At 41.6% G+C, this 27,328-nt stretch overlaps 4 protein-coding genes across 5 annotated transcripts; 1 reads left to right on the forward strand and 3 right to left on the reverse strand.

The window, feature by feature from the left end:
* Positions 1–317: 317 nt before the first annotated feature.
* LOC135677324 (uncharacterized) lies at positions 318–12,124 on the reverse strand. The gene is made up of 9 exons (XM_065189527.1): positions 11,714–12,124; positions 11,103–11,290; positions 10,836–11,017; positions 10,451–10,735; positions 10,264–10,322; positions 10,149–10,185; positions 9,937–10,008; positions 1,076–1,400; positions 318–991 (listed from the first exon to the last, which is right to left on the reverse strand). The coding sequence occupies exons 1-9, from the start codon at positions 11,832–11,834 to the stop codon at positions 599–601; spliced, it is 1,662 nt and encodes a 553-aa protein (XP_065045599.1). The 5' UTR covers positions 11,835–12,124; the 3' UTR covers positions 318–598.
* A 4,494-nt stretch (positions 12,125–16,618) lies between these two features.
* Positions 16,619–17,982, reverse strand: LOC135677325 (protein RGF1 INDUCIBLE TRANSCRIPTION FACTOR 1-like). 2 transcript variants are annotated; one of them, XM_065189528.1, is made up of 4 exons: positions 17,845–17,982; positions 17,517–17,765; positions 17,282–17,422; positions 16,619–17,143 (listed from the first exon to the last, which is right to left on the reverse strand). In XM_065189528.1, the coding sequence occupies exons 1-4, from the start codon at positions 17,845–17,847 to the stop codon at positions 16,808–16,810; spliced, it is 729 nt and encodes a 242-aa protein (XP_065045600.1). In that variant the 5' UTR covers positions 17,848–17,982; the 3' UTR covers positions 16,619–16,807. The 2 variants fall into 2 exon arrangements, with proteins under 2 accessions (XP_065045600.1, XP_065045601.1); XM_065189529.1 differs by having other exon boundaries at positions 17,517–17,762; positions 17,845–17,979.
* A 479-nt stretch (positions 17,983–18,461) lies between these two features.
* LOC135677326 (protein CHLORORESPIRATORY REDUCTION 6, chloroplastic-like) lies at positions 18,462–22,407 on the forward strand. Its single transcript, XM_065189531.1, has 4 exons — positions 18,462–18,741; positions 21,299–21,427; positions 21,504–21,712; positions 21,877–22,407. Exons 1-4 carry the CDS (start codon positions 18,543–18,545, stop codon positions 22,081–22,083), a joined length of 744 nt encoding a protein of 247 aa, XP_065045603.1. The 5' UTR covers positions 18,462–18,542; the 3' UTR covers positions 22,084–22,407.
* A 753-nt stretch (positions 22,408–23,160) lies between these two features.
* LOC135677895 (uncharacterized) lies at positions 23,161–24,574 on the reverse strand. The gene is made up of 5 exons (XM_065190307.1): positions 24,336–24,574; positions 24,168–24,235; positions 24,005–24,095; positions 23,639–23,682; positions 23,161–23,553 (listed from the first exon to the last, which is right to left on the reverse strand). The coding sequence occupies exons 1-5, from the start codon at positions 24,403–24,405 to the stop codon at positions 23,356–23,358; spliced, it is 471 nt and encodes a 156-aa protein (XP_065046379.1). The 5' UTR covers positions 24,406–24,574; the 3' UTR covers positions 23,161–23,355.
* Between the last annotated feature and the right edge of the window lie 2,754 nt (positions 24,575–27,328).

The raw sequence follows: 27,328 nt of genomic DNA on the forward strand, positions 1-27,328 counted from the left end.
GAGATTACGTGTTTCGAGTGAGTGAGTTGTGGACATCATGCATGGCTAAAAGTATTTTGATTCCCAAAAGACCACTATGAAGCGGCTCGGAAGTTTATTTCATGATAGTTATCCGAGTGGAGAAGATGGAAAGATATATTTCTCACAGCATTAAAGGAATATTTTTGGTATCGAAGCCTTATAGGCGATCACGACAGAAAACACAAAGTCAAGCTACGGTAAAGTTCTCTACACTACTTAACATTGGAATCAGACTAACTAGATGTGAAAAATGTTCCCTTTCATAGATCAGTTGAGACGTTGAATGCACATAGTAATTCACATAAAAATGAGCCAATTCCGGCATGATAGCACTACGACCAAATGTTTCTACACTATCTTGCCTCTTGGAAATGCAACATTAAATTAATACCATCCAAGACCTACAGTCATGCATATCAAGAAAGTATCAGCTTTCCTTAGCATCAGCACTCTAAAAATGAGGCAAACTAAAATGATAGCTGAAAAGTTGCCTCATAATCGACATGAACTTTTCATCCCCTATGCATTTAATTACAACACTCTAACTCGGATGAGAAAGTTCACTTAAAGCATGAACTTACGGCACCTTTTCTTGCAGAGGCAGATGTGGCCTACCTGTCTCCACAAGGAACTGCTTGTTGTAAGTGCGATGGCGCCTTTCCCTAGCATATATCACCCAGAATATTAAGGACAGCATCACTGCACCCGAAACCATAACCAGACCAATGTAGACCCGTTTGCTGTTCTGTTCAAGACCAGGGCAATTGTTCCCATGTATCGCAGTAAAGGTTTCGCGGACAAAACTGCAGTCTTCTAGCTGAGTAAGGAATGGCACATAATAGTATAATCCTCGGCTCACAGTTACAGCCGCAGTCATTTGGCTATAGATACTGGGAGTAACACGTCCGACGGTTGTACATATCTCAGACCCAGAGACAACAGCACTCCGGCAAACATAACCTTTCCATACCTGCATTGTAAATGAAAGAGTTTATGTAGTGAAGAAAAATGCATGCTGGTGGATGATACGACTCCATGATGATTGTTATTTTACCTGTGATGCATTGTTGAAGTCCACTTCTCCAGGGGTGCAAGTGCGGTTATTCAAGTCAGGTGTGTATGGGTTGCAGAGAGTAGGCATCAATGGGCCAGATTGATTATAATACAAAGGCACCAAAGCAGGAGGGAAGTTCCCATTGGAAACATTGACTATCACCTGATTGACAACACTAACTAGCTGGAAGGTAACTTCCCTGCTTCGATACAATGACTCATTGGCAGTGGCAACATCAACACATGGAAGAATATCATCTAGAGCTGTATGTGCATGAGGGTGGTCGACCCATTCATTCATTGCAACACATGTGTCCGCCACCACACTGGTAAAATTAATAAGAGTGAGGCAGTTAGTTGCTTAGCAAGTAAACATAGCAAGCATAATAGATTATGATGATAGTCCAGAATTTGTACGTATACTTGGTGACCCATAAGAACATTAAACACATTTCTAGTCTTGATTTCACAGATACAATTTCAGTAGCTACAATCTTGAAATCTATGATGTGCTTTATACTTCCTGATCCTGATCCTGATCCCATTTCAATTGATAAGAGTCCTGAAATCTAAGGATGGTTGTAATGCATCTCACTGTGCCCATGTTGTATAATGCCAATCTAGAAATCCCTCTACATGCAGTTTGTATCCTAATTTAGTTCAAAATTTTTGTTTTTCTGATACCGGTCAGCGGCTGAACCATTAGGAACTAATATGGACCAAAGTACTGCACAGGACAAATTGGTACCTTCCAAACCAGAGAGAAAGAGGGAAAAAAGAGGAGGAGATGCTGCTGCTGCTGGTAGAGGTGGAGGGAGTTGAGTAGGAGAAACAGGCATAACAATAGCAGACAAAGGACGTGATGGTAACCCTTACGAGGAGGAAATGATGATGACACGGCAACATGAAGGGTGAGAGCAGCGAGGTGGCAGGCAGGAGGAAGAGGTGGAGGGGAGAGAGGATAGAGGAGAGAATGAAAGAAAAAAGAACAAACGACTGTCAAAAGCTATAAAAAATTTTTAAAAAGTGACAAGGATACCAGGCGATATGCTTACCAACGAATACTTCCAGTTTTAATAATTAATACCAAACTAGCAAATACTGACTCATACCGGCTGCTATGGTCAATAATTTTGGATCATGCCTTAAGCATCACTAATTTTTAATTCAAATAAAAAATCATCCCAAAAAATTGATTAAAAAAAGGAATCCAGCATGGTCCCAGTCCACTCAGTCATGCTCAATTATAATTATTAACTCTTGTAGAAGCGTACTATTGGTTTTTTTCTACAATTTGTATCAAAGCTTGTGGTTCAGCTAAAAGCCCAAAGTACTAAAAGACCTAAATCATGTACACCCGTCTTTAATGAGTACGATTGCATAAAGATCTAATGGTGTATTGACATAAATGAGTTCTAAATATGGATGGATGACCTTAAGTATTCTTTTGATAGATACAGAGTATCTTCATATATGTGAGCTGCTAATCTTAAGAGAACACCCAAAAGGTAAAGCAGAATAGTGGTCTTGTAAAGCAAGTAAGATACCAAGGTGAATCTTAACCAAAAGAATCAGAGGAGTCTAAATACTGCTTTAAAGCCAGTCATGGCTGGTCTTAAGAGAAGATAGAACTCAAACAAAGCATTGCATATCAGAGTCAAGAATCCAAATGCACTGTAGAAGCAAGTTTTCAGAATTTCACTTACCAATACTAAACATAAATAGAATCAAAGGCCAAAAGAGAATTTAAACTGACTGATGCATCATGATTTTTGTTCTTGTTGAGAATCACAATGTAGGACAAGGAAGAAGAAAGAAGTGTGGAGGAGAAGAAGAGAAGAGTCTCTCCCTCTCACCCCATGATCCCTTCTCCAACGTGACATCCATTTCTTAAGAAAGGAAAAAAAGAGAAGGAAGAAGAGAACTATCATCAAGTCCTCCACTTCCTTGTTTTTTTATTATTTATCTTCTTTTTTTCAATTTTATTTTTACAATTATACCAAGTGTATAGGCCAATATACCACTTGATATCTCGATATCATACAATTGAAACCAATATTGAACAGGTATTTGAAACCAGAGTTGCAGACTCAAGGAGATTCTCGGAACAACATGACCAAAAAGCCAAGAGATGTAAAATGATATTTATATATAACCCACAAATGGAGCTAAAACCATATTCAATCAAAATAAAGAAGACTTTGGAGTAAAAGAATCATTTAAATACTAAGAAAATTTTCATGGAAGATATTTGCTATTAGAAGATGAAAGTTTATGATGAATCTAGTCACCTATAAAAGAATCTTCTCACAAAGAGATTTTCAACATGGACATGTTAAATTAAAGGAAAAAAGTGGGCGAAAGTATCATGCCTTTAATACTAACAAATATGAAGAATTTCAGCTTCAATCATGTCCTAGGTTTTGTTGAATCGACTTAATTACGCTATTATCAGCTTCACTTCGAGGACATATTATTTTTTTATTTTCATGGATCATTCTTATGTTTAGTTATATTAGGGAATAGTGCAAGTCATATTTTCCAATCGATTATTGTTTCCCTGTCTTACTATATGTATAAATTGACTTGGCAAACACCTAAAGCCACAAGGATTAAGATTTAAAAGGTATGAGAATCTATTTATAGACAAAATTTTAGACAGTTATGACATTTACCATTTAAAAAGTCTTCTTAATCAAGGAGTCTTCTAGGCTTAAATAAAAAAAATAGCTTTATGTTACTAATTCATTTGATGGTTATTATAACAATTAATATAAGAAGGTTGTCTTCTTTGTGTATGGCATGAGGCAATGAATTTGCTTAAGTGCATGAAGCACAACAATGTGGAGTCAATGAGCAGAGTGAGCATGTGCTATTCCTCTTTTCACTTTCTCTTTATTTTAATTTTCTTTTACGAAACTAGAAAGATTGCAACAAGATCCATGCTGCACTACTACATCTCCATTGCCCATACTGCCGTACTGACACGGACTTAGCTGGTTTTGCCTAAGTCGTGCGGCACCCTTGCGCGTCCGTCCGCAAAGGTCAGCCTCCCCAAAGCCTCCCATTGTCCCTTAGGATCAACAAAAGAGAGAACGGGTTAAAGAGAACGCCTCAAACGGGATCCACAAGCAAACATGTCCGAAAAACACTTCATAGACAAAGCAAATTACAAACAGATTTTACAAGCTCTGAACAGTGGCACAACAAAGGGTAAAATGGTCCATTACAGACCGAAAAGCTCTCGCACGTGTCTACATGACACAACCTTTATTTACAAGCCTAAAGAGGCCACCAACCCAACTAAAATGGGACTATTAAGCCTTCGGCCGCCCCTTTACATTCTGTACAAGGCATGAACATGCCAAACGACACGGACATACATAAGCATTACATCAAACACCTTGTTTAGAAGTTTGTCCGTGACATTCTCCCCCACTTATCCCTTCGACATCCTCGTCGAAGCCTTTGTGAACACTGCAACTCTTCGCCTTTGCTGAGTCTTCAATCTTCTGCTCCAGCTGCAATGCGCCTCCTGGCTCCCAGCCGCTCTCCGCTGCTGTTTCTGAGTAGTCGAACCTTTGATCCGCCATGCTGCTTCAACTCGCCAATGACTCTGACTCTGGTGTGGGGTTGGCTGAGTTGTGTTGATCCTCGTTGATTCCTACGGATCCACCAAAATGCAGGAAAAGACCATCCTTACTGCGTCAGTCTCTCAAAAATTCCACATGCTGCTTGAACTGGGTGGATGCTTGTTGGAGCTTTAACGAGCATCGCCTCGCAAACTTTTGAAGTTTTGGGTCATTCCTCCACAACATCTGCTCATTGACTCTTCTTTCAGTTAGTTGTCACATCCAAGTAGGTTCGCATCACTTCCGCTTTCGATTGGCATTTCGTTGGGAAATGAAGCGGACAATCTACTCTCAGTAGCACTGATCACCGTTGGTGAGGATTTGACAACTATTGTCTTCCATTATCTTCGAAGGGTCTTTGAACTTGTGCAGAGCTCCTCTGCTGGATAGATAAGAGAATTGGGATACTCGGTTTCACCCATTCTCCTAAGAGTTGAGAAGGCAAAGGTTACTTGACTTCGCCCGCCTCCTCGAGGTTGTACTTCATGCATCGAGCTGGTTACTGGCCTTCGCTTGCTCTTTGCTCACACTTCTGAAGCACTTGAAGTGTTTGCACTCCTTGCATTGAGTTAGCTACTGTGATTCACCTTCTCAATGCCGTTGAACTTCTGGAATGCAGGAAGTTTTCACCCCAACTTGGAGTAATTCTCTGATAGATGAGGTCGCCTCTAGGATTGTACCGTCTTCTCCATCAACCCTACCGCCTACTCCACTGAGTAGCAAAGGTACAGCACCGCGTACTGCTTGCTTCGTTCCTTGGTCGTGCACTCTTACATGACCCGAAGTCCTTCACTAACGGCTATCTTGATGAGAAACTTGTTGACACCGGTCTTACGAAGTTTCTTGGCCTCTGCCCTTCAGCCTTGTCTCGGTACTTGGAGATTGCCTCTGCATGCTCCACCTCCTCGGCCCCTTTCACGACCAAACACTCTCCCTCCATGAGAGTAAGGGATCAATGACCTTCACGGAAGTCCCGCCTCTGCGGTACCATGGCGCTGCCATGCCCATGGCACTACTATCCGTCGCCTCGCATCTCCATCCCTTTTCTTCACAATCAGTAGATATGCCTCCGTGACACTCCTCCAAGTCCACCTCCATTCTAACTGATTGCTTGATTTTGGGTAGCTAAGTCCCTCTGGACTCGTCGTCGCTTCCTCGCCCCTTTCGACCCCCTGCTTCAACACCTCTGTGTTCTCTAAGCAGTCTGTTTGGTCGATGGAAAGACAGACTGCAACTCCCATGCCTGGCCTCTACCATCATGTTGTAGAGTTTGCACCGATTCTGTTCTCCTTAGCTTCCTTGGTAGCAACGTTCGCTTACTCGACCTTGTCCTCTGACTTGTCGGGCTCCCTTAAGCGAATATGAGCTCTGGAGCAGTCCAACTCTCCAACTGCTTCGATCATACCTCTGCATGATCAAGTCCCTCCCATGGAACTCACTGGTACTTGCCTTCGAACTTTTCCCTTAGTGGAACACAGCCCCCATATGCTGATGACCAAGGTTTTCGTCCGATGCAAAATTCGATGCACGCACGGAAGACCCGCCTCTGCGGTACCATGGCCTTCACTCCTTGAATCCATAGCCCTTCTTGCCGTCGTGTTGTTCACCAAAGCGGAGCTCCCAGTAGCTCCCGATCATACCTCCATATGATCTCATCCCTCAAGGGACTTTGTCGTGTGTGTCGCATTGCCACGAACTGTTCCACCACGATCCGCTGCACCATGTCGCCTCCTGGTGACATCTCCATTGCATTCTGATCCTTGTGGAATAAACTCGAATTGTGAACCCTCCATGTGTGGCCTCTGCCAATACATCGCAGGGTCTCCTCCACCTTCGATTTTGTTCGCTCCTTTGGCAATCGACCTTCATCCACCCACTCTTGGGTCACACCTAGATGAAGCACCGCTCTAGGACAGTCCGTCGCCTAGTAGCTCCCGAAGTCCACCGACTTCGCTGTAATTTGTGCACCATTGCCTGGATCCTGGGCCTCTGCCCCTACCAGCACAATCTCCGCTGCGCACTGCTTCCTTCATGGCAACTTAAATGGCAACACTGTGGCATATTCTTCAAGAGTACCCGCCTCTGCGTCCTCTTGCCCCGTGCTAAGGCCTTCTGAACCCAACTTCGCCTCCGCAAATTGAGTCGCCTTAGTTCCTCCATCAAATGCTCCTCCGAGATAAGGTGCATGTGCCCAAAAGGTGCCTTCGTCTTTGGCACCATGCAAGATGAGTCCACTCCGTCAGAATGGAGGACCCATGGAACAACATGATCCTGCTCTTGCCTCTACAAGAGTTCATGTCCTTGACCTCTGTCTAAGGAAAGCACTGTGCCTCTGCTCCATGTTCCAACTTCTCTGCTGGCTCCCTTCATGCGGCTTGGGTACTTCGCCAAGTTACACCCAAGTTGCTCCGCTCCTCGTTTTTGCATTGAGTCGATGGTGGCCCTCGCGCCCACCATTCCACGGGTCAGCCCTCCCTTGAGTCCAATCTCCATATCGACTCTAAGTGTGCCTTCATTTAAGTTGCTTCAGGTCGCTCCCCCACTTGATCTCGCAATGCATCCACCCATGCATTCTCTCGAGCGAGATCATGTGACAACTCCTCGCTGCTTGCTCGGTCCATTGAGCTTCGTGGAGTTGTTGTTTGTGAGGTACTCCTCCTCAACATGTGAAGTCCGTCTCACATGATTCTCCCTCTGGAGAGCCGAGACTTATCCCTCCTGGATAACTGTCCCGTTGGAGCAATATCTCTCTTCGTTTCGGAGACCACCATCCCCTCGGACTACTCCGATCTGCTGAACAAACTGTGCATTGTTCTGCCTCTTGCAAACGCACTTGCTAGATTGCGCCTTCACGTCAATACAGCCACCGCTGCACCCTTCAAGGCTTAGCAACATGCTGAACTCGTTGCACACTTCAGCCTCCTCCGGACGTATCCTTCGCATGCCGAAGAGAAAGTTTCAATGCTCCATGGCGCCGAGTCTCGACCGCCTTGGGATGGCCACGAACAATCCATCGTCGGCATACAAGCCCATGCATGAGTACCGAATTCTTCGAGTTAACAATTCCCCTCACCTCTGTGAGCTTTGCACAACTCTTTCGGTCGCTGAGCAACTCATTCCACTTTGCATGGTCTCGTCCTTTTGCCAAGCGCCTCGCTTGCCATGAGCACCATCAAGTAAAGTTGTCAACGTTGAGCCGAAGCTCAAACTCAGCCATCCCAACCTTTGTGCGCTCCACATTCTTCCAAGCTTGCCTGTTCTCGTGGTGCCTCTTACGCGAAGGGTTGGTCATTCCTCTGAATGCCAATGTTAGATGCCCGCTCCTCTGAGCGACTCTTTTCCCTACATCTCCATGCCCGTTTTCCCTCAAACGGTCGCGCGTTGCTGACTGCCCTCAACGCAGCCCCGCTAGGTCCCCCACGTTTGCATGTCAAGTGTTTCTATGAGTGCTTGTCCCGCTCTGATACCATATGACACGGACTTAGCTGGTTTTGCCTAAGTCGTGCGGCACCCTTGCGCGTCCGTCCGCAAAGGTCAGCCTCCCCAAAGCCTCCCATTGTCCCTTAGGACCAACAAAAGAGAGAACGGGTTAAAGAGAACGTCTCAAACGGGATCCACAAGCAAACATGTCCGAAAAACACTTCATAGACAAAGCAAATTACAAACAGACTTTACAAGCTCTGAACAGTGGCACAACAAAGGGTAAAATGGTCCATTACAGACCGAAAAGCTCTCGCACGTGTCTACATGACACAACCTTTATTTACAAGCCTAAAGAGGCCACCAACCCAACTAAAATGGGACTATTAAGCCTTCGGCCGCCCCTTTACATTCTGTACAAGGCATGAACATGCCAAACGACACGGACATACATAAGCATTACATCAAACACCTTGTTTAGAAGTTTGTCCGTGACAGTACTGCTCAGCACTATAGGGCATTCTTCATGCAGAAAATCTCAGCGACCTTCTTCACTCTCATTTAAACTCTTTTATCACCAAAGTTCATCTCTACACTATACTTTGATTATACATCATTCTTAAACATCATGAAGATATATTGACTTAAATAATTCTTCACTACAAGCAAACTTAATAAAATTGACTAAAGAACACATATTAAAGTTTACTGCTGAATTGGCATCAATATTATGGACTAAAAAAAGACTTCAATATTAATGTTACACTCAGAAAGCTCTGCTCATACATGTATTGCTTCTACGATGGGAAATTATTTCAGATAACATAGACATCTCCATAGGAGACTTAAAGATTCCCCTTGTAGGTTTTGAAATCATTAAAACTGATGATAGACAGGAGACCTAACAAGACTATTATCGAGAATAAAAAGAGATCTGAAGGCTCTTAATCTGACTAGTTATACATCCCTAAAGATAGTTTCGTAGGAGAAATCATGTATCCAATGCCAAAAAGTTGGGATATCACTGTTTGATTTTCTTATTCTTGTTATAATGTCATCCACTATCGCAAAGACAAAGAGATAAGTAACACAGAGAAGACAAGGATCGAGAACAACCTTTGATTTTGAAACGAGATAAGGATGTTACCACAGAGGGACAAAACCATGATATCTGGAATTAATTCTAAATCCCATGCACATTCTTTTCAAATAATTCTTTTTTTCTTTTACTTGTTTTGTATTACTAAACATTTCATCTCATGGTGATCAAAGAAGCACAGGGATTATACTGGGGCTTCTTGTCATCCTCAAAGCTACAGATGGATAAGTTTTAGAATTTTTTTTTTTTATCTAATACACAATAGTCATCTGCTCAACCATATCTTTGTACAACATGATTAACACATGTTTTGCAATAACAATATCAGCTATTTTTCAACACTGTTATTGCTTAGAAAATCAGCAGCATATTATCAGTTACAACAATGTCAAAGATACATGTACAAAGCAAAAGTGAAAATTCACATCTATACGTGGATTCACAAATGAAACAAAAGCAGAAACGAAGAACAAAGATAAGTGACGAAAGTTGCTTCATGTCATATATAGAAGTTTCCATGTAATGCTTTCTGCTGCGAAAGCCAACTAAAGAAAACTTCAAGAACATATCAATCATTCAATTATTGCAATTGTTAATGCTTTAATGCTATCCAGGAACAAAAGAGACATGAAAATTCAACATCATACTCTTCTAGATAACATGAATAGATTTTCATATGTAGCAAACTAATAGAATTCTTATGGAACTTACTTGTGTAAAAGAAGAAAAACACCACACAAGATAAATGTGCCTGTCACTAGAATCCACCCAACAACCACTAAGCTGTGCACATTATCAGCAGAGAAGCAGATTAGAAAATTTGAGTGTGGAATCAGAAAATATTGATGAAGAGCATCAAAATAAATTAGAAGAAAAGATATGAACAAGAAACGAGTGGCTGATTGTCAAATCAGTTCACATACACGTAGACAAGGAACTGCAATCCAAGTATAGAGAGCACTGCAAGATTAACAAACTAAAATTAGCAAGTTAGTAAAACTAAGCTCTTAGGATTTTGCTTCAAGATATGAAACTCACAGAACCCAACGAATGCCAAAAGCAGCATCACTGCAGCAATTATGATCAAATCCAGTCTCCTGCAGGCCACACAAATACAACTAAGTCAAATGGTATCATAAAAAGATCCACAATTGTAGTCTCTTCCAACTACAAGCTCCGCATAATGAGAAGAATGGAATTTCAACACAAGGGCCAATTGTCATACACTCTATCTAGCACACGGCTAATCTTCCTGGAATTGTCCAATGTCCGATTGGCAAGCTCGGTTGCTGAAGAGTTGACCTTTGTTTTGAGGCTATCGATTTCACTCTGGACATCAGCTGGGAGGAATACCTGGTCCACCGTGATCTTCTTAGCTTCAGCCAGACTTTCTGAGAAGTTTCTGAGGTTGTCTACCGTGAAGTTTGCCTGACCCACGACATAGTCCACAGTTTTCGAAGTGCTGGTGTGGAACTTTCCCTGACTGGTGTACAGAACAATGCATCCAATGCTGGAAACATTTCGCAATTCACTTTAAGAACTTCCACGTCATGAGAAACTAATATTATAAAAGGAAATTGGAAAGCTAGGAAAAAATATAGTCTTCCTACATTGCAGCACAGGTGAATAGAATGAGCAGAACAAGAGAGAGCGCATAGGCTGTGCGGGAATATGAGTAACTTCGGCGGCGGCAACAGAAGTAATAGCAACAGCTAAATAACAAGACCAGCCCAAAAACCAGGAACCACACAAATGCAATGGCGAACAGGGGGACAGCCGTAAAACCAACAGACTGCAATCAAATATAAGGAATTATAAGTTGCAGCTATCATCAAACATCAGGACAAACGAGGGATAAGGGGAAACGAAAAGCTTACAGCCCAGTAGTGTTGCTCACTGATGTTCCAACCACCAGTGTAACGCTTGAATCCATTCAAAGGATCTTTCCTGTGTGTCCTATCCGCAGCCAGGATGAAAGAGCTGTTATCCACGGTAAGATTGCCGGTAGGTGGCACCTCAGCAGCATACCTCCTCGGTAGAACATACCCATCTCGCAGCCCTCCACCTACGGCAAATCGCCCACATTTTATAACACAACAAAACAGGGCAGATCTCGTACTGAGATCTTAAACGCTCATACAAAGGGGAAAAAATGGATCTCCGAAGCACGTAAAGATGTTTTCCTATACCATTTAAAGTACCCAATTCGCTAAATAGAACACACAAAATATATTATTTTGCTGATATTTTAAAGACTAACATGAAAGAGAATAAAAATCTACCCCAGAAGAACAAAAAAAAATTCCTTTTTTTTTATTTGGCAGAAAGAGGAGGATTGTGCAGAAGATAACCATTATTTCAGTAAAAGAATGATGTTTCCCGAATAATGAACACATAAATAACAAAAACTTGTCTTTAAGAACAGCTGGTATTCCTGCGAAAAGATAGAGCACTCGGCTGGAGACCAAGATTATAGAGAAAAGAATACCTGGTAAGGGCGTTTTCTGGATCTCAGAATAAGCGTGGGAGACCGAGAAGGGAAGGCAAAGGACAAGCATGAGAGGAAGAAGGAAGAGGGAAGCTGAAAATCCAGGGAATGCCATGCTCATCGGAGCTGGGTTACTCGGTTCCAGGGTGCGCCAAGATGACGCTTTCCCGAAAGCAGAGGCTTCAGAATCGCACGAAAACAGACGTTTTGGGGACGATAGAGGAGATGTCGTGGTGCTTCCTCACGAGCGCATTGAGCCGAACTGCGTAGGTTTATCGTCCTGAGGTTCTTCTTGCCCTTTTCTGTGCTTCTTTTGAGGGAGGGTGGTGGGAATCGGATAGGGAGCAGTGTCTCTCGCCTTTGCTTTGCTTGGCTTCCCCTTTAACTACGGAAAGCCCCCAACAAATTGAGAGCGCCTTCTTAACGTATCTGCCACCAAAAGGTTCACAAAATATAATATGTGCCACCGCATTCTTGCTTGTATCGATCCTATACGTCAAATATGACATCTCCTTACAAGTGTGTGATCGAAATATAATGTTAAGCAAAGATTAATAGATTGTACTATTAGGGGTTGATTGGAGCACAACCTCTTGAGGTGTAGGATTGGAAGATTATGTTATCACATGTTATGATACTTCAAATATGACATGAATATTTATTTGAAGGATGATTTCACAAGGGGGTGGTATTGAAGATAATTGAAGAGTTCTACAAATACATGAAGTTGATGATATCTTGAACACGGTTAAGCTAATATTATAAATAAAGTTATTTAGGCATGTATGTAAAAGAAATATAGGAGAAAGCCTTTCTCTATGTATACGTGAAAAATGTGATGATAAATATTGCAGTTTGAAGGTTCTAAATACTGGGATTTGTTATTATTAAAATATCCTCGCAGATTTGGTTGTATAAAGGCTCATATATGTTATATCATATTTCTACTTTTTTTATGAAATTTTAATTTGTGTGATAATTTTTTTTACTATATATTGTTATAATAAACAATAACAAAATCATGAATTGTTCACTGACACTCTATATATATATATATATAGAGAGAGAGAGAGAGAGAGATAGATAAAGCTATTATATGATTGTGAATACCCATTCCAAATGTTAAAGAAAATGAGGGAAATATCCATGATAAAATATCATTTTTATTTGGTAGGATAATTACAAAATACATGTTAGGTAATTTTAGTTGTTATTGATCAGTGAGCAGACTTGAGTCATTGTTTATTAATTAATAATTATATATATATATATATGTATTTTTATAATATTATATAAAAATTAGAATCAGGGTTATTTGCGTCGTAAAGGATGGTAAAATCATTAATTAGTTGATAAGATATAATTTTGGATTTACCAAAATAACCAGTAGGAGTAATATATAAAGGTCAAAATATAATTCCTAAAATTAGTGATATCAGGATGTAAATAATAGTGGCGAAGAAATCGATTAAAAAGAATACTTCAACAAAAAGGTATCAATGACCTTTCAATTACGTAAAAGAAATGTAAATGAGCCATCAAACCTTGATGATCACAGTGATAAGAACTTTTGACCCACTCAAGCTCGACCATAACATGGCATGAGTTCAGTACAAATGTGTCTGTGTCAGACCCCTTCTCCTGCGTGGTCCACATTGCAACTCTAGTGTTATATACACATACATATATACGTATATATGTATGTATATATATATATACATACGATTGATTAGATAAAGACTCGTAATAAAATCTACCATTCAATCGATTCTTTATGGCAGCAGAATTCATGAACCTACTAACTCGACCAAAAAAAAGAGGAGGACTGCATGTTCATCCCAGTGCAACGAGGGAAAGCTAAAACTGCGAATGACTCGGGATCCGCTGTAGGCTTTAGCGTATGTCGTTCCGTTTGCTTCGTGACCACTGGTGGAAAATTTGGGGCCCGCAATAGCCACCGATAAATGTTGCCAACCGTTGGTGTTATATTTGCGGTGGGCGCAGCGGATCCGGACGTGGAAACTAAACGAATCCGATGCCAGGGAAAGAACGCTTCCCGGTGGACCCCTCTCGCTCGTGCGCTCGCTGTTTTTGCCGTCACGCAACTCGTGGTAGGTGAAAAGGGTCGCAGCTGATCGGGTAGCTGAGCGGGAGCAGCCGACACGTCGAAACGGAGAGATCGAAGCCAAAACGCGTGAAACATGTAATGGGGATCGAACGACGCGTGTTTCCGACAGGACACGTGGTGGATGTTCATGGACTTTGTACGTTTCCTCTCAACGTCGACGAATAGTCACATCGTGAAGTAACTTTCCGTCACGAATTACTTTCTAAGATTCCATGCTGTACCCCACTTTTTGACCGGTCATCACTTAGGGCTCCACCTATCTTTCCAATGATGATAGAGGTAGATCAAAGGGCGATTCCAATTATCTCATCTTCTTTTTCTTTTTCTTTAATCTCGGACCTTTTACATGTGTTGGTTCTTCAACTAAGATTAAACTTGATTATAACAAATAATATAATTTATTAATTTTACATTTTTTGAATTCATGTGTAACTTTATATTTATTAATATTATTTTGTATTTGTATAATGTCGTATTATTTTTATTTTGTTCCCAAGTCGGTGTTGGTTTAACCTTCACAAGAAAATCACACGTGTGCTCCTCCCACGTGCCAAAATTATGATCATGTATGCAAGCAATTTAGAGTAGAAAACTTCATCTGACTCGATTCCTCATTTCAATGACCAATTCATTCGATCATGAGTCCATTTGTAGCGGCATCGCTAGCAAAAACAGGATTAAGTTCACCGTAGAAATTTATCATATCACTATAATTAATATTAATTACTGTTGATTCGAAGCTCCCATCTTAAAATTAATCAAAGGAATCTTATTGAGTACCCATCTAATCTCGATATTAGCATTAGAACCAAACTAAACATGTAATATAGCTTTTGATTTCATATGCAGATGATCTTTATGACTCCATCAAAAGGCCTGATGCGTGTGTGAGATCCGCCCAAATTCGAATTGGTCCAATGCGATCCACTTAAATCTAAAATTTTAGTTTGTCGCTTTTCTAATCTTCAATAAATATAAGTTCACAGAAATAATAATAATTAAATATTTTATATAAAATGATATCATGCTTCAATATCTGAGTCTAATGGATTAACTAATCAATCAATTTCACTTGATCTAAACCATTAATCAAAATATCTAAACTAAGATTAATAATAATATACTCATCGTATCTTTATAAATTAATTTTAATTTTATTGAGACTAATTAGGATGTTACGTTTAACTCTATAAATTTATTTACATAATAGCCATCTGCTAATTTCATGCCGCTATTTAGGGCTTTTAATTTGCAGTCAAAGTCAAAGTGGTTGAGTGACAAAGATCTTTGGGTTTTGAAAACATTAGTAGTAGAGATAATAAAATGAGGAAACGACATGCACGAGTGCACCTCCCCAAGTTTTCCAGCTGTGCTGGTTTGCTGCTCCAAATTGTATGGCCATCATAAACAGGTCAAATTAGGCTCAGTCGTCACTGCAGCCGCATATAGTATTTTGGAGATGACAAGTAACTCCCGGATCTGATCTCGAGATGGTTGGACATGCATGCTCTCTGATATGCATTGATGAGATCAAACTTCATTTGAACATTAAGGTGAGGAGCAGCACTCTATTATATGTCTTTGCCTGAACACATAATTGCCATTAACTATATGAGTTACGTGATCTTTTTGTCCTTGTATTTGGACGCTCTAATTCTTCTACTGGCTTTCACTTGTAATGTTATACTGAATATATATAAACACATCTATATTTAATGACTGTGAGCTGTTCAGATATAAGATATAGTGTTTTTTTTCTTTGTTATTTTGGTTGAATATAAAAAAAACACTGAAAATACCAGCTACTACTTCACAGCAAGCAGCAAAAATCATTGTATGTCTAAGGGGAATTTGAAAGCATTATATATAGTTTTATGATGGCTGTTGGTCTTATGTGCTACCACCAGTAGCCTTTCAATCAAACTAAAATGAGATCTAATGTCTTGTAGTTGCTTCAAAGACCATTTTCCATTCACATTCTCCTCTCCCAAAATCTGGCAAATGGATACAAAAGGCAACTTATTTATGTGTCTTCATGTGTGTTACTTGGACTAGTAATAAATAGGGTCAAAAGAACTCAATAGAGGTGAACATTAGCAGAGAGTCAGAAGAAGATAGAATTACAGGCTTTTTTCTTTTGCAGTCAGAGGAATGTAGAGAGAGAGAGAGAGAGAGAGAGAATTTTTTCCTTCATTTTTATACATCTTAGTTTTCTGTCGTTCCAGCTAACAATGTTGATTAAGCTGCAAACCAATTGCTTCTCTGTAACCCATTAAACACCCTGTAGATTCTTTACTCACAACTTTTCCCTCTTTTTGTGATGTTGTATTTCCTTTCTCCTAAATTCTTTCATCTGTACTGTCTAGTTCTTAATTCCATCAGGATTTAGAAAAGACTATGCTTTCCAGCTGAATCCATAATGTTAGTACTGGTAATCACAAATTTAAATGACATAACCTTAACTCTTCTGGAATGACAATTTCCAGTGATCAGGTTTTTCAAACCTTAAAGACTTATAACATGCATCAGAAATTGAACATAAGAAGTCCTCTTGATATGAGTACTAACAAGCTTTAGGACTGACATATATCAAGGACGAAGTATTCGGAGAACAGCTAAGTAACAAAGAGTGCTGCAGCACATGACTCTTAGTCGTCTAGCCCTTGCCAATATCTTATGCTAATCAACTGTACTGGTTGGAAGAATTCTCCCAAGCAACTGCCACATTTCATGTGGCCTCCATATGCAAAGGCACTGCAAAGTCTAACATACAGAAGGAACAACAGAAAGTGCTCCAGTTCAGGCACTCGGGGTGATAATTTAAATGTCTCTTTGGAAAATGTACAGTGAAGCTTGGAACTGGGAGTCACATGATGCTCATTTATGGAAGCCCCTCCAAGTTCGTTTAACAGGCAGGAAGAAGAAGAAGAAGAAGATGACGGTCAAGAAATAGCAACAGGTCTATTCTAACATAGAGGAGATCTATGTGGAATGCCCTTCCTTCTGCTCATGTTTGTAGCCATGTCCTCGGTATCGACTTTGTTAGCTGACCTTGAACATAGATTTATGCCACTGCGCTTCTTCCGGATGAAGTTAAGGTATGGGACATTGAAATCCTCCGAGTCCGACGAGCGCATGGGATCATCGCCTTCCACGACGGTGGAGTGTGTCGTCTCGTTCGTATCTTCGTCGTCGCCAACCTCGGTGTCAGGTGGTACGATGGAGTCGGGGCTCAATTGCAGTGATTGACATCTCCTGATGTAGTGCGAGAAATCCTTCTTGTGTCTTGCTATGTAATCTACCTACAAGGGCGGCATTTTGTGGCATGAGAAGAGATTTCGACATGATCCATTGCCATCGATGCGATCTGAGATTTGTAGTTGCACATGCGATCGCACATGAGAAGGGATTTAAGATCATCTTTCTACTATGCTACTCACCTTGCACTCCAGCGAGCAATGGATGTAAGGTTCTTGGAGGGTCCTGTCACAGGAAGTGCACACGTTTCCTGCTCCTTTGAATTGTCTGCTCTGCGGACGCTTCTTGAGGAATACTACCTTTGAACTGTTGATGGTGTAGGACTGCGATGCTCGAGTAACAGGAGAAGATGAATCAGATAAGAAACTATCATGTAGATTAGAGATACCATCACATACTATCTTTCGTGATGTGAACCTGAACGCTGGAGCAATCGATGAGCTTGTCAAGGTCCTGCAGCCGCACAACGTCATGGTAGACGTAGCGCCGCACCTGCACCAGCCTGTGGAGGCGGTGAGACCGCAAGCAATGGGGGCAGATAGCCGTGCAACAGTCCAAACAGCAGATGTTCTTCTCGTTCTTCCTCGCGCTCTCGTGCACGGAGCAGCCGACGAAGAACTTTAGCTTGTCGAGAGCCTCCAGCCACGCCGGCTTGTGAGCTCCCTGCTGACCAACAGTGTCAAGAGATCCATCAGTTGAATCTGCCAAGTCGCATCGAATCAAAGATGATGAGAGCAACACAGACCATCTTAACTTCAACAACCGAGAGCTATGAAGCTAGCCGACTTCACAAGCCCCAGACGTGTTCTGCAGCAGGAGAAGAGGCAGAGACAGGGTGAAGGAAGGAAGATGAGATAGGGTTTTGAAGGAGGCATTTAAGGAAGATCACAAGGGTGCACAAGGTATATATATTAATGTACCATAGCGAGGGACACTATATTTTGTCAAGGGAGTGAAGGTGTCATGGAGTGGGGAGGAGCCATAAAGAAAGGAAGATATGAGGAGAACGTGGAGGCTGTTTCCATGTCTCCGTTGGCCTGTCCTTCTACAGTGGCCAAACTCTTCTTGGCCGATGAGCCATGCCCTGTAAACTAATCCAAGGGGCGCAGCAGCCCGAGGAGGTCGGTTGCTCTCGACAGTCATTTGTGCGTGGCACCGCGTGGGGCTGTGAGTCTCACCACGACGACACTGCCTCGGGCTTTGCCATGTCTAACAACTTGTTGACGTTCTGATTTCAATCACTCCTCCTTTCAAAATTGGGCTGCGACACTGTAGAATATACAGGGCTCCTCCTTCCAATAGCCCACAGACAGGCAGAGGCGGCCCACCATCGGTTAAACAGCCGTCCTATCCATTGTTTCTGAGGCCACGGGCGCATTCCCGATAAGCCGTCGCTTAAAGTGAACATGATTTGGTGAGAGACGAGGAGAGGAGGAAGCGGCGATGGCACTCACCATCCGCCATCTCTTCTCTCCCCTGAGACACTGCGCGCTCTCCTCCAACGCCAGTCCATTCCCCTCCTGCAAGCCCATAGCCACCCCTGCCCTCACCGGCTGCAGGGCAAGGCGCGGCGACGTCTCGCTCTCCGTCGCATTCAACCCCTCCGGCAACTTCGACCTCTCTCTTACCGGAGAGGACGAGGGTGAGCTCGGTTCCTTCTGATAATGCCCGCATTTTACTTCGTTCTTTATGTAAAGTCCAGCATACACCGTCTGTACCTGCTAATTTGTGGAACAACTCGAGGTAGTATCACCGGGCGCATACTCAATCCGGATTAGATATTGTTGTTATCTTCATATGTTCTTGTTTGAGTTTAATGCAGCTGTTATATTTTGCATATTACCTGCTTGAAGAAAGGCTTCTTCAGCAGAACATAAAGACGTGAAGGGCACTACTACAACATGTGAATTTGGCCAAATATTATAGGAATCCGCTTCATATATTTAGGCAGAGGATTTGTAGGACTAGAACAACCAGCTTTGTAAGATAGGATGCCATAAACTCGTACCTGATAGCTTCTTTGGTTCAAGTAAAGGGCATCACAGAAGAGGACTAAAGTTCGAAGAAATAAGAATAATTATATTAAGCGACAGGGCTTTGGAGCATGTTTATGTTTCTTTATGTTTTCCGCTCTTCATGATTGTTACTCTTCAGGGCTTCGGAGCATGTTTTTGCTTTTGATCTAATGAAGTAAATTTGTTAGCTGCTAGTATGGCAAGAGGTTGTCTGGAGGCCAATGTTGGGGAACTTTGGCATTGATATGATAGTGAAAATATGCTCTGACGCGGCTGGTGTTGATGCATGACCCGATTGCTGAAATTGCTTGACAGGTTGAGACCTAGAATTTCTTTTCTTGATTTTGCCTGATCTGCACATATGGTTGGTGAATCTACAAAATTGAGCAAACTACTTTTCAGAGGATTACTTCTGAGGGAGTCGCCAAATGGCATATTTCTTAAGAAGTGCCACCCTAATTAGATGACATTTGTGATATATTTTGGGTCGCAAGCAAAAGTTCTGAACCTGTGAGTGAAGCTAACTTCTGACCAGTATTTGTTATTCATTTATAGGACAGGAGTATGTTGCACATACAGAGATTGAAGAAATTAACTTCTTATTAGGCAGGAGACTGGTTTATGTAATTGAAGATATGGTTGAAGGTGTAGAGCAAGGATTTAGGTCTTGGATTGTTTTTCAGTAGGTCCTCATGAGTTTCAATGTGGGTAGTCTAATCAGTTTTACCAAAATTTTCCGTCTAAATTCAACAAAAACCAAAGACAAAAAGAAAAAAAGATAGGAAATCAATTAAACAAAGAAATTATGTTTGCCATCTTTGCTTTTTAGTTATGCGTAGTTAATTGCTCTAGGCTAAAATTGGTATTGTATTGTCAATATTCTGTTTAAATAAAATTTATTGGACAAGCATATTTTCTAAATTATCTCTAATATCACGTGAGGTACTACTATAAAAATAATTTACTTGAAACAATTTTATTTGGATAACTTGTAGAAGCCTCAAATGCAACATATACATAACACAACAAAGCAAAATGTAGCAAGCATTCATTCAAATATTCAGGAACTTGTGAATAATACTTGAGATCTTTTAGGTATGTTGCCCTTCTGTGATATATTTGTATACTCAGCATAGGACTTTTCTGTTAGGCACAACATTTTTATTGGATAGAAAAAACAATGAATTAAACATTTTAAACATGTAAAAGGTGATACATATAAGTTACATTGAGCAGAAATTTTTAGATTGATCTTGAAGTAGAAAAACAAGAAAAAATTCAGAGGAAAATTCACCAAAATGATAAATAATTGACTAGAAAATGGAATAAGCTAGTTAAATTCTAATTTTAGCTAGTTTTAATCCTTCAGTATAATTGAAAGATGAACAAAACTGGCTGAAATCCAAAACTAGTCCCGTGTTTTAGACTGATCATAGCAGACTGATGCTAGACTATTGTTAAGTAAATTGCAACAATGGAATGTTGATAGGTACAGATTTCTATCTTTTGTTATTTCAATCTTTACAAGGAGTAGTACGAGTAAGCTGTGTCTCCATTGAAACATACAGGTTGGTTAGTGCATTGTTGCATAAGTGATAGGTCTTAGGTTCGAATTCATGTGTGAATGTCATGTACGTCATTTAATGTAACAAAAAATTCTTTTAACTTTTTAAGATGAGTAGAAAGCTATAGCACCAAGGGTAAAGTTTTTAGATAGTGAAGAATTTGCCAGACATTAGAGATGCTTACCAGAGATAATTCAAATTGGATAGAGAAATGACCTTAACCATTTTGAAAAATATTCTGTTGGAATTATCTTTCTTAGTATCTGAGAAAATGGTTGTTGCTGCAGTGCGTGCCCAATGGTTGCACCAATTCCATCTTCTCTCTATATATTTCTATGTTTTCTTAGTAAGACACAATAGATTGTTTGCATTTGGCTATACAGGTAACTCGTTATGTTCTTTCTTATCACACGTTTTAAGTAGTATGAGCACTTTGAGCTGATTTAGTTTGTGACACTTGCTTGTTCAAGGGATTCTTGGGTTTATAGTTACATTAAGATTTTGCTATGATTGTTGTTTTATAATTTGACCATAGGTGTGCCTCATGTCGAGTTTTTGTGATCAGAGGTCACGCTGATATATCTGGAAATTAACTGAATTTTGCATGTTTTTGTTCCAGCCCAGCAAGTAGCGCCTTCTCTGCCCCCATCCGAAGGGCGTTATGAAATTGTAATCAACAAAGATATTATACGACGTTTGGACCTATCACCTGTTGAAGCAATTGCAGGAAAAAACTCTTCTATATGTGGTAAGCCAGTGAATCAAACCATCGCTTATTATTGTCAATGATTTATGTTAATGGCACCCTGCAATAAAATTTTCAGCTGAACCAAGAAAGCTTTTGGACCAAACAGTTGGTTTTACGATCAACTATGAAAGAGATGACCCTTATGACACACGTGAGTTATCAGAATTCCCTGATGTAAGGCTATGGTTTGTGAGACTTGATGCTGCTTATCCATGGTTCCCTGTGGTTCTGGATTGGAGAGCTGGAGAGCTTGCTCGGTATGCAGCAATGCTAGTTCCTCATCAGGTATGAAATGTTTATATGAAAAGTATTCCTTTAGATTCAATTTACGATTCCTCTGTTTTAGAAAAGAAAGCTGTCTCAGTCTTCTTTAGAACTTGCAACATTTTATTCCACTGTATAGAATGAGTATCATTTGACTCGACTGTTTGGTTGGAAATGCATGACAGATAAGTATGAGACTGGGCATTGTGTTCAATCCAGAAGCCCTCGAGTTGTTTGTACTAAACAAGGCTTTCACTGTGTATTCGTGGTTGAAACAACAAAAGTTTCCAAAGCCTAAACTGAAGACACGTGACATGGCAAGAATGCTTGGATTCGGTCTGGAAGATTCATTGTTTGACTTGATCGATCAACATCCTCTTCACCCTTCATAAACTTGCAAGTGTAAGCCTTAAAGTGATGATATATTAGATCTTGATGATGAATTGTTGAGTTACCTTCACTAGATCTTCAAAACACTGGTGGCCGAGAAAGTGGAAGATCTGATCGAACCATTCCACGAGATGGCAAGTTTACATTCTCTTACAATGAAACTAGTGAATCTGTACATTTGCATATAAACTGTTAGATCTCTCTGCATGTTTAGGAGAAAGGTTTGATGTCAGTGACAGTGTAAATGCAGACAGATGCCGCATAGTGTGTTCTGTCATGTTCTGACTTTACTGAACATAATAAATAAGTCATATTTGTAATTAGAACTACAAAGTGACATATACACATATTTTTATTAATAATTGCTTGCAGAAAGGCATGAGTTGGAGCATTCATGTATGTTGTAGAATGATCAATCATGACATCTCTCACATTTTTAACAATAAATTTTCAAAAAATAATGAAAACAGATTATAAATATAAATTATGATGTAAGAATATCTTCATGCTGTTCATAGCAGGAACAACTCGACTGGTCTGAAAATTCATTTAAAGTTATGCATACATATGACTACATATAGCTACATGTTAGCAGTGAATGTAAGTTTAATTGACCAAAAAGAGAACAACTCGACAGTAGGTATCATCATCTTGCTGCCATCATGATGCATGCATATTGTCTGCATTTACTTGCACTGACAATTCCACTGCCTTTGGTGCACCCTCAAACAGTACCATGCCATAACTCACATCCCCACCCATGCCGCATCACCGCAACCATCCACAGATAGGTTGACCAAGCACATGTCAAGCCGGTGGAGAGCACATGAGCCCACACCTCATGGAGTCCATCCAACCCTTTGCAATCAAGCCAGAAGAACACAGAAACACACGGATCCATTAGATGCCCCTTAGATAATTCACCTCTTCCCCGAAGGACACAATGCCTCGATTAACTTGTTGCCAGTCTTTTAAGGACATAAGCCATCACATCTCCAACTCTCCTCGCAAAGGCACACACACATGGGACAAACCTCTCCCCATCTCTGTCCCTCCCACCGTGTATCAGATCCAATCACTGCTTGCAAATGTGATCATCAAATGCTCATTCATGAAGTTGATAAATATAACGATGATGCATACTTTTTAGTAGTATCTACACAAAATGGGACCTAAGCCAAGAAAACTGCAGCATTTCCTGCAATGCTGCTGTCCGATCTCTCTCCTACTCTACCCACCTAAGCTGTTGGTATTGGTTTGTTCCTGCTAACGTTTCAGTTGTGGATTGGAGGCTTTCTCTTTGCAGGAGAATAGTCCATTCCCGCTATGTCCAGGATGTCGGGGTAGGTCGGCGGTCGCTTCGAAGCAGGCGGCGCCGTGTGGGTGTCGTCTTGGCTCCTATCGGCTTCATCCTTGGAATGTTTCTGATTGTTCTGTGCACTGTCGGCTCCCACGTCGTTGCTCTTACCGCTCTGTGAAAGACCATAGGAGGATGCATGTCAGCGGATGCTGCAGAAACACTCGGTGTTTGTTTGACGCTATCTATAGAATACCAACCTTAGAGGTGGCCATCGCATTGGTCATGAGTTTCCTGCTCTTTCCTGCAACAGCGGATAAAGGGAGACCAACTTTAGAGTCTAGATTAATAACTAGAACAAGCTGAAACCTGCCGACAAATCATGTCATTCTCTGATGTTTAGATGCGTTCAGTGTTGATACTGAGCAAGGAAGCAAAACTGAAAGACTAGAACTGTTTGATAATTAATGTTATCTTGGAAAAACATGATTCCGGTATAGAATCATTTGGCTGCATATTCGTGGTCATGCCAGTTTGTAAGGAACTCGATATACAATAGGTCATGAAGTAGTATAAAGGAAGTAATCTTCATGAAATCATGGATGGACTTCTCCAACTTTTCTTACCTGAGAGATCCCCATGTGATCCCCGTCGGAGCAGTTCTCCTGGAACCCCGTTCTCTTCTTCTTTTGCTTCTTTCATCAAACTCTCTTTCTCCTGGTATCAACATGCAATACAACAGTGTCAGTAAACCGGAAGTAATCAGAAATGCCACAGTGGACGCAGTACCGAGAAGCCACTGACATGGACTTGGCGGTGCAGGGGAGCCAGTGACTCTTCTTCCAACACTCTGGTCCCTGAACAAGAGAAACAAACGCGAAGGTCAGCCACGCTAGGCTCTGGTGAAAGATGAATACCTTCTTGGTTCGGATGACAGGGTTGAGGCTCTGAAGGTACCTTGAGGTCTGTTAGCCGATAGTAGTAGAACCAGGAAAAGAAGAAACATCACTGACACCGCAGGCTTCATTGGAAGGAGGTTTGCTCCTAGGAGGACTATACGAGAAGAGAAGATACGTACACGTTTGGGGTACGACTTGGAGATCTGAGCTATCTCCTCTTCTATATGCGGGATGTGGAAGGAGAGAAGTAAGTGGCTAGGGAATGAGTGTCTAAAACTTTCTGACACTTGTAATATATATACACACAGACCTCACTGTTCCATACCTGAGATGAAATGTGTGAAAAGTCCAAACACCAATATCTTTCTCAACAAATAAACTAGCATGATTGACAATTTATGCCATGCTTTCTTATTCTATGTTGTAACTGTCACTCATTAAGGAAGGATGTTCCCCAAAAAATTTGGACTTTGTTCATGCTCATTATTGTCATCGCAAACTAGTCAGATCACATATGTTAAGGTAAGAACCGAATGTGTTTTCTTATGGTTCCTGCAAATTTAACAGGTTTCATATTGGACCCACCCTACTCGTTAAAGGCTTGACCATGAAACAAACACTCATTTGGAAGAGCTAATCGATTGTGAAGATTGGAATGGATTGAAGTGTTGGATTAAACGAGCTTTTGGTTCATTGCGGGCAACACGAAGCCGGCGTTTAGTGTTTGTCAGGTTGAGGTCACCTGAGGGCGGGCCCGAGGCCACGAGGACGTCCATGTCGAGGACGGGACCCGGGAGGCCGGAGGCCCCCAGAGAGACGGCGCCACGTGTCCAGCGGCTGCTCATGTTGCATGTCTGTGCTTTGGGCGGCACCACGACAACGTGGTGGCGACGCTGTTGGTGATAGAAAGGTGCAGCTCCCCTCGGCATACAAGGACAGGTCTCCCCCCTCCCTTCCCCCATCTTGTGTGTACCAACTAGTACTTACAAATGGAGCTGTTTCTTCTCGGAATTGGTTGCACCTCCATGCGACTGTGTCAATACTACACCACCACAGTGGTAAATAAGTTCCGACGATGGTTGAGAAGCAGGCGTGAAGCCCACATGACACATACTGCGACGACGAGTGCTCGACTACGTTTAGGTCACAACCAGAGATGGTTTGGCAGGATGGACGCTATCAATGCCGGCAGCGATCTGTGGCCCTACATCAAGTCATTTCAGAACATGGGGCGCCGTTTGTTCCGGCCACCTCGTGCATCATCCATCTCATTGACGACGCCAGTGGCGATCACGATTCTATCACTGTAATTGCACACGATGAAAAGATGAATCTCACTGTTCCTCACAGCACATCATATTTATGCATTTTAATTATGGTTTGTGCACTTGTCGATGCAATTAGTCAATCTTATTTAAACATACATGGATACCACAGACAGAGAGTTTATGTGAATTATGTAGTTTACATCAATTAGGAAGCTACTTGTTGTGACAAAATGACAAGGCTTCTTAAATATATGGATGGAGAATGTTTCTGTGGCATCAGCAGCATATTGACTAAACAATTAATGGAACGCATACTCCTAACCAACAGCTGCACAAAATGTAGATAGGATGAGAGAGGGTGCCAAAGTTTGACACGACCAAAAACGCTATCCATGCAACTGTATGGTGTTATACAAAGGGTGATATTTCTCCATAGAGTGACAATAAGAAAAATTTTATGAGTTGATTATGAATCAACCATAGGTGTGGTATGCCATGCACTCTCGAGTACTAATCGTACCCCTTCGAGCTAAGCACCGAGCAATTGCTGGGCAAAGCTCATACATCGACGACTAGAGTCACGAAACTTTTTCTCATCGAGACAAGTCCTCTTGCTTTCCGAGAAGGAAAGGATTCGGTGAGGGGATTTGCCTGTACGAACTGGCCGACATGCCATGCTTTTGAGGATGAAACGAAGGGCTTTGGCATCTGACCACGCCTTCCCCTTGTGGTGCCGGGAGTCAAAGATCCTCCTTTCGAGATCCTTCACCCCAATCTCCTTTCGACTCGGTACTTCCGAGGGCTCCCACGCCCAAGTTCCAAAGATTTGGGTAGTCCTCGAAACAAGTGTTCCATGTCACTCACTCATCTCTGCGCTCGGTCTGGAGCTGCTTGCTGTGTTCAACTCCTACGTGTTGGTCTTCCTAGGTCCTGCACACTGTGTACCTCTTTCTTGTAGTGCTTGTCCTCGTAGCTTTGGTTTGTGTTCCCTCCTACACGAGTTCCAAGTCTCCATGCACTCATGTATATGGGAAGTGTTCAAATCTATGCCGAACTCAGGAACACCTGGATCCGTCTATCAAGCAGAGCACTTATGTTTCTGAGCCATTTCTGGGTGGCTGCATGTTTAACTAAGGACTGCATGATGTAAAACCATTACAAAAAGAAGTGATTTCTTACAGCAAAGTTGTTCACAGAGCTTGATATCAGAGAACTGACGATAAAGATGCAGAAGAGAAGAGAAATAGCAGTTGCATATTGTTTTCTGTTCACCGACCCTTTGAAATTTGAGCTCAAGGCTTCATCGAGGCCGCACCAAATGCCAAGAGGAGTACAGATGGGAAGCAGAGCAACAGCATGCTTGTCGGAAGCATGTTCGAACCTTGGATATCCTTGTCTGATTGCTGACACCGACTCATGTTTCTGTGTCCTTTAAGAGACTCCCATAACGCTGCAATCATCAACAGACGGTGCTGTTGGTCTGCTCGAGCTTGATGATGTTTGTGTGATCTTTAACGGATCTAATGTTGATGAGAGCGGTCAAGGAAACCGGTAAAAGGCAAAGGAATAGATCGAGGGATGGGAGATCTCGCAACTTTGTCAGCACAAACCAGAGTCCAGCCAAGAACATTACCAGATCGAAACAAAAGCTGCCGCTTCGTGTCAATTGCCTTTTGCCCTTGGCTTTTTAGCATGCAACCAAATACCGAGTATGGTGGATAGCCTCTGGTTGTCGAGCCATGGCGCTCGAGGTCCCCATCCCTCGCAGTTCTTCTTCCTAACG

Source organism: Musa acuminata, chromosome BXJ1-6, assembly GCF_036884655.1.
Source record: "Musa acuminata AAA Group cultivar baxijiao chromosome BXJ1-6, Cavendish_Baxijiao_AAA, whole genome shotgun sequence".
Classification (NCBI taxonomy): Eukaryota; Viridiplantae; Streptophyta; class Magnoliopsida; order Zingiberales; family Musaceae; genus Musa; species Musa acuminata.

What these genes read in the sequence shown, in the direction of transcription:
- LOC135677324 (XM_065189527.1), bottom strand. Translation starts at nt 11,834, where the DNA reads ATGAGCATGGCATTCCCTGGATTTTCAGCTTCCCTCTTCCTTCTTCCT. An exon ending in GTGAGCAACACTACTGGGCT is followed by an intron (nt 11,018 to 11,102) that starts GTAAGCTTTTCG and finishes ATTTGATTGCAG; the next exon opens with TCTGTTGGTTTTACGGCTGT. An exon ending in GTTTTTCTTCTTTTACACAA is followed by an intron (nt 1,401 to 9,936) that starts GTAAGTTCCATA and finishes TAATTTTACCAG; the next exon opens with TGTGGTGGCGGACACATGTG.
- LOC135677895 (XM_065190307.1), bottom strand. Translation starts at nt 24,405, where the DNA reads ATGAAGCCTGCGGTGTCAGTGATGTTTCTTCTTTTCCTGGTTCTACTA. An exon ending in ATCGGCTAACAGACCTCAAG is followed by an intron (nt 24,236 to 24,335) that starts GTACCTTCAGAG and finishes TCTCTTGTTCAG; the next exon opens with GGACCAGAGTGTTGGAAGAA. An exon ending in ATGCGATGGCCACCTCTAAG is followed by an intron (nt 23,554 to 23,638) that starts GTTGGTATTCTA and finishes GGTCTTTCACAG; the next exon opens with AGCGGTAAGAGCAACGACGT.
- LOC135677326 (XM_065189531.1), top strand. Translation starts at nt 18,543, where the DNA reads ATGGCACTCACCATCCGCCATCTCTTCTCTCCCCTGAGACACTGCGCG. An exon ending in TCTTACCGGAGAGGACGAGG is followed by an intron (nt 18,742 to 21,298) that starts GTGAGCTCGGTT and finishes TTTTTGTTCCAG; the next exon opens with CCCAGCAAGTAGCGCCTTCT. An exon ending in AAAAAACTCTTCTATATGTG is followed by an intron (nt 21,428 to 21,503) that starts GTAAGCCAGTGA and finishes TAAAATTTTCAG; the next exon opens with CTGAACCAAGAAAGCTTTTG.
- LOC135677325 (XM_065189528.1), bottom strand. An exon ending in TCGATTGCTCCAGCGTTCAG is followed by an intron (nt 17,423 to 17,516) that starts GTTCACATCACG and finishes CGAGCATCGCAG; the next exon opens with TCCTACACCATCAACAGTTC. An exon ending in ATTGCTCGCTGGAGTGCAAG is followed by an intron (nt 17,144 to 17,281) that starts GTGAGTAGCATA and finishes CCGCCCTTGTAG; the next exon opens with GTAGATTACATAGCAAGACA.